The sequence below is a fragment of the Hydra viridissima genome, unplaced genomic scaffold, assembly GCF_058129835.1.
Source record: "Hydra viridissima isolate aposymbiotic clone 2 unplaced genomic scaffold, HvirCarnegie_v1 scaffold_13, whole genome shotgun sequence".
Taxonomy (NCBI): Eukaryota; Metazoa; Cnidaria; class Hydrozoa; order Anthoathecata; family Hydridae; genus Hydra; species Hydra viridissima.
In genome coordinates, this window is record NW_028324312.1 from 8,020,759 (window position 1) to 8,037,039 (window position 16,281).

A 16,281-nucleotide genomic window follows, 5' to 3' on the forward strand; every position below is an offset into this window, starting at 1 on the left:
ATTCCAAAGAGGAAGGGGGGTGGAGGAGGTTTAGCATCATGGTAATTGGAGAGATTAACATAACAATGTTTATCTGAAGCATTATCCAGATCTAAAAAAAAAAAGTATGTAAAGTTCAATACTTATCTACCTACATAAGTTTTTAAGCGACGGGTTTGTGTAAAAATTTAAGTTACAATAATATAAATCGCATCAAAATAGTTCTGATACAATCTGTAAAATTTCGTCATTATCTCTGTACCATCCGATATCAGCAATTTTTACTCACTCAGAGACGACATAGCGGGAGAACTTAATAGAGGAACGCTAAAGTTCTTCAGCTTTGTATAACTTTTACATACAAAGGTTTGCTTTTTGCAATACGCATATATAAATGTGTGTTTATGCCTCTCTCTCTCTCTATAGCCAAATCATATATATATATATATATATATATATATATATATATATATATATATATATATATATATATATATATATATATATATATATATATATATATATATACTCGCGTGTTGACATCATATATAAGAGTGTATGTTGTATAAATAAGAAAACATCAAATAATAAGAATTCTTTTCATACAAATAATAATTTTTCATAATAAATTTTTGCTGGATTATGATTAATTTAACATGAGGTAACAAACAGAAAAAACAATCAAACTAAGTTACATTTTATTTTGAAACAACATGTACCTTTAGTTTGATTACTTTTTTCTTTGTTATTTTTATTTGATATCAAAATTTCTCTTAGATTGATTTATTTTCTGTTTGCTATTTTTATTTCAAAATAAAATTTACTATAGTTTTTTTAAAAAACAACTAAATTAGGAATATTTTTTGTAGCTAATTGATGCTCGAAATGGCCTCCATTTTCTTCCACAACAGTTTCAGAACGGGCCACCAAATTGTTGATGGCTGTACCCAGCAAGCATACAACGTTGAAATAACGTTGATCGACGTTGATCAACGTTATTTCAACGTTGTATGCTTGCTGTGTAGTTGTTTTTTCTTGTAAAATGTTTGCTATTGCTTGCTCAATGCAATTAACTAACTCTCTTTTAAACCATTTAATGCAGTTCTTTGTATTTATTTTGCCGTTGGTATAGAAGTGGCATTCATCAGTCTACAATACAGAGTCCAAAAGTTCCTTGTTTTTAAGCAACCAATAAGCAAAATGGAGTCGAACTGGTAAGTCTGTTGACGTAGAAGGTGAATATTTACAAAAGTTAGATTTAGAGTAGTTTTTTAAAACAAACCCTAACTTAAAATGATTGCTAACATGTAAAAAGTAAATCTAAATTACAATTCAATAACCAACCAGGAACTTATTTAACTGAATGCAACTGCTTAAAAAATTACGTTGGCGAAAAGAAGTTACATATTAGAACTCGAACTCAGCAACATCAAAAACGTTTAAACGAGAGCAATTACTTTATTCAGAAAAATGGAATTACTTCTTTAGATTAACGTCTATTTAGTGTCCAGCCTACTTGTTCTGCGAATATTACTATATTTTGAATGAAATCTATTTTTTGTCTCACTAGCTAAGGTTTGGGATGTAATTAGTTAAAAGTACAAATTTTTTATAGTAAAATCCAAGATGGGGAAAAACCTATTTAGCTTTAGGTGTAGACTCTCAGCTGAATAGGTACATACACTGGTACATGCTGGAGTTTTATTTTAGTTTTTTTAAACTTTTTTAAAATCCTATCTATGTCATTAAGATTGTTGAAGAGGGGTTTCAGTAACTTTTAGAAAAGGAGTTGAATATAATAATGACATGTATTTGATCAGCAATCTCTAACCAAAAAATTACCAACATATGTCCGGTTTTTAAATTAAAAAAAGTAATTGATAAATAAATTATCAATTCGTCATATTTTTTCATAAAAAAAAATAAACCATTTTTACATTTGTTATGTTTTGCTTCATACCTCCTTGACCCTGATTATTTAAACTAATAAAGAGAGTCATAAATTAACTCAAAAATAAATGTCATGAATTTACCTTGATGATAAAGTCATAAATTAACTTGCTAATAAAAATATCAAACTTTACTTTCACTATTGGTAAGTGAAGGAAGAAGTCAAGACTGTTAAAATTATCTAAATTATTTAATTACTAAAAAACGATGGTTTAACAAAATGTGTGATATAGATATAGAGAGTGTTTGATTTTAAGAGTATTTAATTTTATTTTGAGAAAGTACAAAATTTATAGCTGAACTACAATATTAAGCACGCTAAAATAAATTTGATGTTTTACTAAATTTGTTTTAGTCACTAAATTGTCGTCCATCTTTAATTTATAAAAGTTATGATTGAGCATTTGATAAAATCAAATCTGACACGACTGGTTACACGAACCCAGATTGCTATATGCATCCAACACATAAACATTCCAAATAAGAAACATAGTAACTTATTTTATGTATTCACGTATATATTTGTATAGTTTTAACTATATATTTGTATAAAAAATGCTCAGCATATAACACAGAAATATTGTTCTTACTACACTAAGCAGATATTTTTTCATTCATAAACAAATCAAAAAGTGTCTAAAAAAGTTTTTTAGGTGAAAAAGTTTCACTAATTCTATAAATTCTCTTTACTGCAGCAAAACAGTAAGTTAAACAAATTTTATTTGAGGTGACGAGAACTTGGTATACTATGTTTATTGTAAGGCATTGCCGATGTAAAAGATACTTTGTTTTATTTATGCAGTAGCAAGTTTTTTCTTTGATGTTGGTGTTTTTTTGCAGAATTTGGTGGTTGTGTGAACTTATGATGTTTTTCATGCTGGGCTTGCAATTCCAGCTACTTTTGATTGAATTTCTGTTAAATATTTCGTGGAGATTGTGGTTTAACGGAAAATGTTGGTTAGTCAGGTTTAAAAATCCCTTTCTTAGTGCTGACATATTTGCTGAAAAGATGATTAAACTAGATGATTTTGCGCTGACAACTTTTGTTGTTAGTGGGGTGTGTTAGAGATACATTTAAGATTTCGGTTATAACCAGATTTTTTTAATGCTTCCTTGTGCATGTGGGTAGTATTTTTGAAAATGCATTCGCTAGATGAAATGGCTGACAATTTTAGTTCAATGTAGGGAGGAATTTGCTTTAAGATGTTTGGTGGATGGTTGAACTCAGCATAAATATAGCTCAGGACATTCTCTGGTTTACTGTAAGGCCGTAATGAATTGTCATCGAAGTTTAAAGTGACACCAAGATAGTTGACACTTCATACTGCATTGAATGGTAATCAGCAAGCCGTTGGCTTTGAAGATTTAGACGAAGTGCTTTTTAATTCCTTCCATTTGATTACCACTGGTGTTTTTAAATACAGCTAGACCATCGTCTCGATAATTCAAAATCAATCTTGTTATAATGTAGCGATAGATGGAAAAGTAGGAAAATACCAACAAGCACCCGTGGTAACTCAACAAACCGGTTTCCTTTTTTACTCAAATTTGTTCACTATTGAAGAGAAAAGGTTTTCTTTCGTTTTTAATCATTATTTTTTGCTCATTATTAATTACTGTGAGTTTCTCGGCGAAACTAATTGCGTCGTTTAGAAGTTTCTATCTTTAGAAGTAATTATCATCACATTTAACAACCCAGAAGCAAAAGAAAAAACCAATTATGGCGACAGCGAAACATCCTTCAAATTAAGATACGTGAACCACTTGAAGTCTTTTAACATTGAAAAGTGTAAGAACGACACTGAACTATATAAAGAGGTATGGAAAATAAAAGAAGGAAATTTCACACCTGTTGTTAAATGGAGAATTGTAAAGTGCTGCAAATCGTACAACCCGGCCACAAAAAGTTGGATGATATGCTTGCATGAAAAGTGCATGATAATAATATATCAACAAAGAAACTTGTTAAACAAAAAGAACGAAATGGTTTCCAAATGCTGACACAAAAACAAGTTTCTCTTTTTGCGATTTTGACATTTTTTCATCAATGTAATAAACTGTTTTCTTTCTCTTCTATTTCTCGTTGTCATCATCCCATGGTCATTATCGTTTCATAACACCAGAAATATCATTTACTTTTAATTTCCTTACAATATTAATGTTTCAAAGAAGAAATAACATTAACTTTAGTTTAGGAGTACTAAAAATATTTTTGGGCAGATGTCCGGAGAAAGTTAAAGACACGAAGATGAAAAAGTTTTGGCGTAATTGATAAATATATACCAGAATCGAGGATTGCAAAATATATATCACCTTGTCATTCAGGTAACACTCTCTTCCGGGCTATGATTGTGTCACCGTGGTGCTTTGAACCAACTCACACTGACTCAAAGCAACAAAAAAATGGCAATAATCCTATCACAACTTTTTTGTAAATATAGTGCCCTTTTTTAAATAATATCAAATCACAATCATTATTTATTTAAAAAGTAGAAACAGTTTTTTCATAAAACTTATATTTCATATTATATGGTTAAAAGAAGTTAAAAAGAAATCTGAAAAATGAGAGACTTTTATTTAGTAAAAATGGAGACCTTTTAATCTAAATAAAAGTCTATATTTACTTTTAAGATAATCTTTTAACTTTATATACTTCAAATACATTGAATAAAAAAATTGCAATCTGATTTTTTTTGTTCAAATTAGAGGAATTTTCTGTAATAATGTAGAATATATACATACGTTTTTGTTTTAAATATTAGCTAAAAAAATGTTCCAACGAGTTCCGAGGAGATTTTTTTCAGTCAACACTTTTACTTTTAGAATATATAGGGATTGCTGCCGTCACCTGCAGTATAGAGAGTTATTGAAGAAAAACAAATGTAAACGAACTCATAAAAACCTTGTTTTCCGTCATTATTTTAACAGTAGTTTATTTTATAAAAACAAATGGAAAAACTTGAATATATCAATTGACTATTAGAACAAAGAATTACTAATTTGGAGAATTGGAATAGAGTACTACTACACTTTCTCCCCTGTCCTTCCACCCCTCCTAAGTTTTTGATTGATTATGAGAATTTTATGCTGCTTAAGAATCGTATATAGATATTGTCTCAAAATCAATGTAAAATGCTCCAATATGAAGTCGAAAGTACAAAAATACACAACAAATCGCTAATATTTGCTAATTAAAGGAAAACAAGGTTTTTATGGACTCATTGACATTTTTATTTCTTGAATTTGAGTTTTTTATTTGTGTGACTTGTTTTAACATATCAAATATAGTTTTAAGAAATATAGTTTTATCATCATATGAGGTGGTGAGAGTCAAAGATCAAAAAATCTCTTTTCGTTCAAGATTTATAACAATGCAAAGCTGAAAATTACCCCCTGAAATAACATTAAACGGTCTTAAGTTTAAAACGAAGAATTTTTTTTTTGATGTAATTTGAAATCTGTCGATGAATTTTGATCTAGTTTAATATAAAACAAGCAAAAAATTGAAAAAGGTTTTTAGAAACCATATCCTAGGGGAGGGTTATTAGGGGTCGAGATAGGTTTGCTACAATTATTTATTATAGTAAAAAAAAAAAAAATTTCTAGTCTTTATGGTTAAATTATGATTGATATTTTACATTTTAAAATCATAATAAACGTTTGTTCAAAAGAGGTTTAATATTTTACTTTTTACAAACCACATTCCTGCAAATAGAAAGCTACTTTAAAAGTGCTTGTAGTTGTAAGCAACAATCGCGTTTTTTAGCGTCTCTACATAGTTTGGGTTGTGCTCACCAGCTTTTCTCATTCGCCAAAACTGATTGAAATCCTGATAAATGGATTCTAGAGCTTATTCAGCTCAGAAACCTAAGCCTGAAGAATATAAGAAGTATAAAAGAAATGCAAGTTTATTTAATAAATATTCGTCATAACTTGTTCAAATTTTACGATTCAGCTGTTGAAATAGAGTATTTAATTACTAAGATTACAAATTATTTTTTATCAAATTTTAAAGTTATTTATTATGCTGAAGACTCCACCTTTCATGTCGATAAATTCGATAATATGTTGCTCAACTATGTGTACCTTCAAAGAAATTATAGCCCTTAGATTTCTATTGCTCGTAGAGAACTTCACTAAATCTTTAACATATGTGGAGCTTAATGATTTTCCAAACCAACCAAGGACTATTTTTTCAAAATTTTTAGGTACCTTAATGTATTTGGCAGTGGAAACTTCAAGACTAGACTCCTAAAAAAACAGTTCAAAGCTGTCGATATTTTTAAGCAACTTATTGTAATAATTGCCTTCCAAACGATACTGCCCTTGGTAGGACACTCCACAGATGTTTATTTTAGACAGGTATTAGTTGACAAACTGTTACCCACACTCCTTGTTTTCAAATAATTTTTTTTCAATTTCTTTTAAAATTTTGTCTACAACACCTAGCAGTATATGAAGACCAGGAATATTTACAAGTTCTAGCATTTTTTTGTTTTTCTTGCCTGTTAATAAAGGGGGATAACAACATTTGGGTACTTTTTAACATTTCTTAAATTTGCACCATCAGTCATAGTGTATAATGATCAGTTTTTGAAAGTCAGGAGATGATGTCATGCATTACGGACAAGGGTGTTTTGATGTTGCAGTTTGTTTTCAAACCATTTGAAGCAAAACCTTTAGATTTTCAGATACTGTGTAATTTAAGGATGAAATGTTAAATTTATCCAAAATTAACCGCAAATTATGGTATTTTTCATTCAATGACGGCAAAATGGCCAATATATTAGTTTTGTGGACGCTTGAATCTTTAAAATCTTTGCCCGCATATCTGTCACACTCGCTCAGTTTCTCTGGAACTTTATTATTTTTTAACTTTGGTTTTAGGGTGATTGTCAGTGTAACTTTAAGGAATCCCTGCCCTCCATCTACACCTAATTCGATATCAACATCATTTTTTCCTTGAATTCTGTGATGAATTGCAATACACAAATAGGAGTATCTTTTTCTTTCAACTACACATCAATAAAAAATTAAAATGAATGAAACAGATTGCAATCTATTTCTTAAAAATACTTTTTTGGTAATAGTTTATTTTCTTCTTTGATTTCATTTAATTCTAATAGCAATAGGAGTTTATCATAATTAAATAATTTTCCAATCATTTCATTGTTCTCAATCAGTTTAATATTGAAACCAGATTCCACAATTTTCCTTCCTGCTTCACTTCTCAGAAATTGTGCAACTTCAATCATGTTACGATTACTTAGAAATCATGATGAAGTTGTTACATAAATTGGCTTTAAACTCATAACAAAATTATTTTTAAAAGTGTTTTTAAGCAACCAAAGCTTACCCGGCATGTAGTTTTAATTGAAGTTTGTTCAATTTATCTAAAGAAAAGAAAGGTTTCTTAACGTCAGTCTTTCCGAAAGAGAAAGTGAGTTGGTTTGGACCAAAAGTTTTCAAAGCGAAGGTAATCCCTGAGTCATTTGTGCTGAAATATTTGATAGAACTGGACAGAACTTTTCCTTGCGTTGTTGGGGATGTTGATTTTACAATAGCAGTCAAATTCCTTTGCCTTTCTAATTTTGTACAGGGATGTGGAATTCTTTGTCCCTTTTAGGCATAGCAATCTTAATAAATTAATATTTCTGCTTGTTTATTTGAAACATCTTCAGTGCCTTGATAAACAAGTTTTCTTGACACACATTTAACCATAGGGGCAACTATTTTTTCCATTTTTGATTTGCGCCCATTTTCACAAATAAAACATTCACATTTTCTCCCTCAAATAACTCTGGTATTCAGGTCTAAATTTTATAGCATATATGTAGCAACTATAATAACTAAATTAACGTAACTAAACTTTGACTAAAGTAAGTTAAACATCAATATAATTGTAATTACCTTTATAACATCGCCGCATAGTGAAGTAAGGATCAGTCTTTCAAAGCTTTTTTCTACATTTTGATGATTTTAGTTTATAAGTCAACGCGTGTGAGGAGTTATTATGCAACTGTTAACAATTAGCAACTGTTACCATTTACTCATTGTTAATAATTAAAGGTTGCTTTGTTTTTTTTTTATTTCAATAAAAATTTATAGAGAAGAAATTAAGGAGAAAGTAATGAAAATTACATATTCGCCTGAAAACTTCAATCTTAAGCAAACTTTTTTAAATACTTAAAAAAAAATTTATAAATCTATCACAAATATTTCTGAAAATGAAAGTAATGAAAATTACAAAAAATTTTGTCTGTAAATTTCAATGTTAAACAAACGTTTTTAAAAACATTTAAAAAAAAGTTGATAAATCTCAAAAATTTCTGAAAATCTAAATACAGGAGCATGGGCATGTTTTTGTGGTGTTGGAAACGATCCCCCGAATCTCCCTAGGGTATGGTTCCTAAAAACCTTTTTCAATTTTTTGCTTGTTTTTTATTAAACTGGATCAAAATTCATCGACAGATTTCAAATTACATCTAAAAAAAATTTTTCGTTTAAAAGTTAAGACCATTTAATGTTATTTCAGGGGGTAATTTTTAGCTTGCATTGTTATAAATCTTAAACGAAAAGAGATTTTTTGATGAAATTTGAAATCTGTCGATGAATTTTGATCTAGTTTATGATAGAATAAAAAAAAAATTTAAACGGTTAAAGGAGACGTAGTTCAAGGAAGGGGGCAGTTAGGGGTTGGGGAGGGGTTTGTTTAGCTCCAATCACCCTAATTTTTTACGACTCATCCTCATTCGACACCAGTATCAACATACTAGAAATTTGAGTATGCACCATGTCTCTTAGTTAGATATCTTGAACATCAAAATTTTTGGGCACTCCACTAAAATATGTGATTTCTCCCCAGGCCTCCACTAAAAAAAGTTGTTGTTTACATTTTTTGAATGAGGAAATATTTTCTAATAATAATCAAAAAATAAATTTCTGGGAGATGTGTTGCAAGGTCTTATAAAAGACCTTTCAACACATCCCCCAGAAATTTATTTTTTGTAACTACCATTACATTAGATAGTTATTCAGCTGATATAAGTGCAGTTTTAACAAGTTCAGGTATTTGAAGTGACATGTCTGACATGTCTCAGTGATTAAAACTTGACAAGAAGCTGTCCAATTTAGTTAAAAATAGCTAGTGGCTTGGCTATGATCGGAGGGGAGATGGAAAGGGATGTTTTTAGCGACTTTTTTATAGGGGTAAATTTTTTCTATTTTTTTAATGTTAGAATTTTTGGCTGAATGTAAAGTTGAAAGAGAGTGAAGAGTCATTTGTAAAAAACTTCTTATCATTTTAAGAGATTAATTTCAAATTTTGTTACAAAACCGTTATTTGCAAATAAGTTTTATTCAAAATACATTTTCAATGGGAATATTTAAATCATATTATTGGAATCAGTTTTTTAAAAATGATTTAAAGTTATGTTATTTTATCTTCCTTATCGCAGTCCTGGTCACCACATGGCCGGTCACAACTGTTAGACTTAGAAACGTATTAAAGAATTAAACAGAAACGCAGAGTTTGTAAAAAGCGGCTCTAGCTCTATTTGTCAAAACCTTTCTTTATGCGCTGAAGATGTAACATGAAATTGTCAAAAAATTACATTAAAAATTTACATTAATCAGAGCAAATTTGTTTAGATGATAGAGGAAACGATGACATATATATGCCTTTGGCTCCAAAAAACAGTTTTAGACAAACTTTAGAAAAAAAATTATACGAGCATTATTATTACTATCGTTATTATTATCATTATTATTGATACCATTGTTATTATTGTTTCTATTATTATTATTATTATTATTATTATTATTATTATTATTATTATTATTATTATTATTATTATTATTATTATTATTATTATTATTATTATTATTATTATTATTATTATTATTATTATTATTATTATTATTATTATTATTATTATTATTATTATTATTATTATTATTATTATTATTATTATTATTATTATTATTATTATTATTATTATTATTATTATTATTATTATTATTATTATTATTATTATTATTATTATTATTATTGCTGTTGTTATTGTTGTTTTTGTTTGTGTTTTTGTTGCTGTTGTTGTGAATGCAATTCAAGATAAAAAAGTTTTGCAAACTTAGGATCTTAGCTAACTGACTATCAAGTTGTGTAAATCGGTTTTTCTTTCGTCCGATACCCACGTCATATTATCAATAGCAGTAATGTAACAACATTTGCTGAATGTGTAAGTTGAAAAATCAATATTTTTGATTTTCAAGATATACTGATGTTTTATTTAGAATGATAATAATAGGAGATTGTAATATACTAATCTCAGATTTTCCATTTTCTTCCAGCCAAAGCACATATGGAAAAAATGATAATTTAAATGGACAAAACTGAATTTTTGAATACCTAAAAAAATATATACCAAAATCATACAAAAATATTAATAATAGCAATAGAACTACCCCCGGCAAGCAATAGTTACAAATAAGCTATCAACAGTCCCTTGTGAGTTCACTCGAAAATTACAGATTTTAAGGTGAAATCACAAAAGGCCAATTGACTCAAGTGGAAATGATGTTAACAGAAAATTGTTATGCCATTATTACTAATTAAAAATTTATCATTTTAAAAAAAAGTGTGTTTCTATAAATTAAATCTTTTATTTAAACTGTGAAGTTAGTAATAACTTATATAAGTTTTGAATTTTTTAAGAAAATGTTCAAAAACAGTATTAAGCAGAATTATTACTTAAATAGAAGCGGAATTCACAAACCGCTTCAAAAAAGTACTTGGAGGTACGCTTTAATGTTTTATTAGAATGTTCAGTAATCTCTTGTTGAGTTTTTTTGCAATAATATAAGTATCACTAATAATCACTTCGTAAAAAAAACATCTGACCAACAAAGTGACAAGGTTGAGGCAAAGATGCTCAGGATAGTGTAAAGTAATGAAAAAATGCAATTAAATGCAAAATTTTACCAAGATATGGGTCTTGCTGTTGATCAAACAAAGCAGGGCGGAGGTAACAGCATATCGCTCGCAAATTTTTGGATGGTATAGACAAGGTATCAGAATTAACAGGGATTGACATTAGAATATTCGAAAGATTTTCAAATATTTTGAGCTCACTAGCAAGTTGCCTTGGTATAAAAACTTTTAAAAAAATGTTCATTAACTATTGCTTACAGACCATAAATTTATTAATCGAAGTTTATGGCTGCTAGGGTGATTTAAGGCCAGTCTGAAAAAATTTTGTTTTTTTTTGTCTTTTTTTTTAAATGCGTGTGACGTGTTCTCACCACGAGGGATTGATAACATTAAGAATTTGACGTTAAGCATACAGTTTTCAAAGTCCAACTTTGTTTTTGCTGAAGCAGCCAACAATAGATAAAAATATACAGGTAAATATAAACATTTATATTTTATAAATGTTTATATCTACCTATCATAAAGTGTATGTTGTTATTGAACTTGAGGTTCCAAAATACTCCATGCTTTTTGAGAATACTGCTCAGAAAATCCTTTTTTTGTTTCACCAACCAAACTCTTCTTGTAGCAACTAGATTTTCTTTAGATTTTCTGTAAAAGTATCATTCTACAACATGAATGTAAAGAAACTGGCAATAAAAATTCTCATACCTTTTCTTTTTTTGAGAATAATGGATTTCTTTTAGGCCTCTTAAAATTTCAGCTTTCATGTGAAATACTCAAGCATTTTAGCCATGTTCTTTGGTTCGAATTTAAATGTTCGAAACCTTTTCCATTCTGTTTACTTTTAATTTTTATTTTTTCACTTTTTTTTTGCGGAATTCGAACATAACGCGGTAAAAATAGAAAAAGCGTTTTAGATTATCCTAATTTGAGCCTGCAATACAAAAAGGCTGAAGAACGACCCTGGTGCATAATTATCCTAATATTTTTATTAAAGAGTCTCTTTCAGTAAGGTAACTTTACAGATCAAACTGTCATAAGTGAATAAATTACGTACAAAAGTTTTTTGAAATGCCATTCGATTTGAAAATGAAGCGTAATTAAAGTTCCTTGTTGAAATATGTCTTTATTAAAATTTATATCTATTAGCAAATAATGAGTTTCCGCTTTATAAAATGCTGAAAAATCTGGTCAACTTTCTTCAAGCAGATAAAAAAAACAGAATGCACGGACCTTTCCCGTAATTTCGTTCGAGTTAGCAAGTTTTGGCATTGAGTGTTAAAACGACTTCCTGTAAAAACTAAAGAAATGAACAGAACAGATTTAATTAACTTTTATTTTATTAATCCGATGATACTTTGCTTTTAAAACCTATAAAACTTCATTGTTACTTATGGACATTATTAATTGATAATATTAATACAATAATATTGTTTGGTTCGTAAAGAGTACAAAGAAATAGAATTAAGAAGCTCAAAATTGATTTATTTAAGGATACAAGGATTTTTAGTCTTTGAATTACGATGTAGTTTCGGTTTCCAGAATTAAAAAGGTTGAAGTGGAAGAAAACGTTATCACTGAGTCAACTCACACAGTTAAAGTGACAAAAGTTTATAAGTATTAAATAAGGGGAAATATTTGATACAAGATACATGTAAGAATATAGATTTTATGTGTGTTAGTATGTCTATAACTGAAGATACAAACCTAGGTGATAATTTCAAAAAGGATTTGTTTTTCAATTAATCATTTAAGTGATTCATTTACATAAAATAGTTTAATCAATAATTAGAATCAGAACTTCCAGTAAAATAGTTTTTAAAAGTTTACTTTTTCATTCACAAGTAGACTCATTTTCATGGAAATTGAAGGGACAATATTCGGAAACAAATTCTTTTTCGCATATTTTTGTCAAACCAAATCAATTTATTTTACAGAAATAATTAAAGACACAGAACTCAAGAACCAAAATTATATGTTTAGTTTAATGTATGAAAAAATATCTGTATTTTAGGTTCATATTTTTTTGATTGGATGCGAAGCATTTGAAATTGAATAGCATTTTTCAAGTTTTTTTTTAATTGATAGAGGAGGATAGAGATTTTAATGGACGCTATATTCTTGTTAATGCTGTCTGCAGTTTTGATTGCGCAAGGTAAGAACTTTTTTTTCACTAATTTTTAAGCCAAGGCTTTAAAACGCAATCCAAAACTTGTAAATTTGTCTTTAAAAAGCTTGTTGTAATAATCATGAGATGAAAGAATATAAGGTAGACTCTCTGTAAGTTTTAAAACAACTTTAACTTATGAAGAGTTTTTTTTTCCTTATACGTATCTCATCTCTGAACTGCAATATAATAATTGTTCAAATTGTTAACAGTATGCAGCATATTAAAAAAAAATTGAAAAATTCATAAAAATGCATGAGCTCGCCAAGAACCTACATTTGGTTTGAAGTTTTTAATGTGGCCGCGGAATTTAAAATAGAAACTTTGAAGAACTTAAAACACTACTGTTGTTAAAAACTATACGGAATGAAGGCATACATTCGTTGAAATTTAAAAGCATAAATTTCAATATTTAGCTCAATGTGAACCACGGTGAAAGTCTGTATTGAAACCTCCCATATCAATTTCTTTTATTACTATGAAATAGTATGTTTGTTAAATAAACAAAGGGTATTAAGAGCAGCAGTAGAGTACATGGTTAGCTATATTGAAGTATTTTTAATACGAAACTATTATATTATATAACTTAACCTGATTCAACTTTTTTATGTATCCTACCGTTAAAAAAATGAATAAAACAATGTGTTGAATTATTTCTTTGAAATAGATTGCATAGCAAAAAAAAAATGTGTGTATAAAAAAAAACATTTGACAAATGCATTTTATGTTAAAAATTGATTTTTTACATTTTACGTATCATATATGATAGCAACTAATAATCCACAAACTATGTATTATTATAGTGAAAGTTACAATAATTTGCATTGCACAATTAATAATTTCTCTAGTTTTAAAAATACTTTTAAATCCAATTTTCTCTAAAAGAACAGTAATTATCTGCAAAATTAGGCATACAACAGTAATTTACTGCACAATTAGGCACACAGTAATAATTTTCCGCACAGTTAGATCAACAATATATTCTCTCCAATAACAAAAATAACAATTTATTTAATACTGCATATTTACTAACACCCAACCTCTTAGCATACTCTGAGCGATTTTGGTGTCTCATCCCTAATCCATGTTTTTTCAAACTCATATGTTGATAAGAACTGTCCAGGGTATATTTAAAAAATTTTTCTTGTAGTTAGATATTCAATTAAATAAGCATCGTACGCCTTGAATTCCATAACTGCAAAATCATCATCAATACTTTTTATTGCACAAAAGGTATCTCGCTTGATTGCCTTTCTTAAACATTCAATGATCGGAAATAGCTCATGGTTTTCATGATAAGATATATCGCAAGCAAATATATGTAACTTATCCAAGAGAGAAAGCCAGGTCATATTTTTAAAACAGTTTTCCACAAATACAACTATTCAAATTAATATATGCAACTCAGGTAATGAGACTAACTTTTCTGTAATTACTTTTGGATCCTTTTTAAGATATAATACTATTTGGTTAACTGCATTTTTATAATCAGCCATCTTTGATTTTGGTTTTCCAGCTTCTGCAAGTTGAAAGTAATTGTAATCAAGAGAACTCAATATTCGTTTTTCTCCAGCATCCAAAAGACACTCTTCTTCACACCTCGAGCAACTACATTTATAGCATGATTTGAAATACGAAATATTGAATTCTATAATGCATTCTTTCAATTTTCAAAATATATTTTCTTCAATACTATTTCGAAAACCAATATTCTTTCTAAATTAAAAAAAAACATTTTTTTTATTACTGTAAATACTATATTTTTATACTGACTCTTTGTCCGCTTCAAAGATTATTGAGTTGATTGCTTGCAGATTTTATTACTCAAACAAAAAAAAAAAGTAGACGACCGTAGTGATCAACTAGTTATCTGTTGTAAAACCGTGGCTTTATCGTCTCAATCAAATCCTTTTATTCTCAACAAATTACCTCAAAGCATTTCCTAAAGCTAACCTTAATTGTGGTATCCCTGAAGATTTGTAGCAAGCAGATAGATGGCCTGCTTTGAACAATGTTCAACAATGTCCACATCATGGAAGCCAATTTGAAGGAAATGATTACGGAAGACATCTCAACAATTTTGGCACACTTCAGCAACTACCAAAGATATAAATAGTCTTCAAGCTATCTAGAGTATGGGAGAGGGCTTGAAAACTGCTTTATTGACTGCAATATAAATAATATTAAAAACATTATTGTGAGTTTAGTCATTCTTAAAATCACTTTTTAGAAGTTTTTGATATAAATGAGCCGTATATTAAACCAGAAGTTGTGTTGTTAAAAAAATTAATGAAATTTGGTTAAATTTCTTATACCTACAAAATGCTGTCAGTTAGGTCCTTTGCTGCACAAAGGACCTAACTGACAGCATTCAAAATTTTGAATTTTACAGCAAATAAATGTTTTTATTGCATTTTACAGCAAACAAATGTCTTTGTGCAGCACAACATGAAAAACAAGAAATCATATTTTTTGTAAACGCTGTCAATTAAAAGAGACATTTAGTACTATATTCACAGACTAGTACTCTGCTTCTGTAGCATGTGTGCTAAGAGCAGAACCAAGTCGCATACGTTTGATAATACCTGAATCCAGAAATAACATCCGATTGACTTTACCAGCTTGACTAATCAAAAATTAAACGTTACACCGTCGCATATGTGGAACAAAATCTAATAATAATACTTTGATCTGTTATCAAATGATGGGGACACTTAGACAACTCAAAGTTGGGGCACTTAGAAGAAAACAAAACACTTTCTTAGACACTTGAGACTTTAGCGTTAGGTCCAATAAAGCATTTCCTTCACCAAAAAAATAGTCTTTTTTTTATTTTTTTACTGATTTTGGAACATAATTGATCATAACAATTTCTTAGAATTTGTTTAAGATATTATGTTCATTTGTTGATGTGCGTGTTTACAATAAACGTTAATTTCAAAACTTTTGCATATACAGGCACACACACTTACGTATGCACACACACTTATTTATAATAATATTGTTTATTATATATAGTTCAAACACAAAGCCTTTCACAATGGTCCCCTTACAGTGATTGTTCAGCAACATGTAACATAGGCAATCCTATTCGAACACGAGCAAGAACTTGCACGCCAGAAAGCTTATGTGTTAATGTCGATGTTGTCAGTGTCACTCCTTGCAATCGAGAGTTTCCTTGTCCAGGCATGTCAATACTTTTCTATTTTATCCGAAATCTTGGTTGCTTTTACATCACGTATATATCTAT

The 16,281-nt window shown here is 28.8% G+C and overlaps 1 protein-coding gene across 3 annotated transcripts in view; it reads left to right on the forward strand.

The window, feature by feature from the left end:
* Nucleotides 1-12,356: 12,356 nt before the first annotated feature.
* The window catches only part of LOC145194712 (uncharacterized), a 139,626-nt gene continuing 135,701 nt past the window's right edge, over nucleotides 12,357-16,281 (forward strand). Inside the window, exons 1-3 of one of the 3 annotated variants that reach the window (XM_090070780.1) lie at nucleotides 12,357-12,464; nucleotides 12,680-13,019; nucleotides 16,050-16,217. In XM_090070780.1, the coding sequence (XP_089926906.1) occupies nucleotides 12,971-13,019; nucleotides 16,050-16,217 (217 nt within the window). In that variant the 5' untranslated portion in view covers nucleotides 12,357-12,464; nucleotides 12,680-12,970. Of the gene's footprint in view, nucleotides 12,519-12,679; nucleotides 13,020-16,049; nucleotides 16,218-16,281 lie in introns of all 3 variants that reach the window. The other 2 variants (XM_090070781.1, XM_090070782.1) reach the window with 2 other exon arrangements.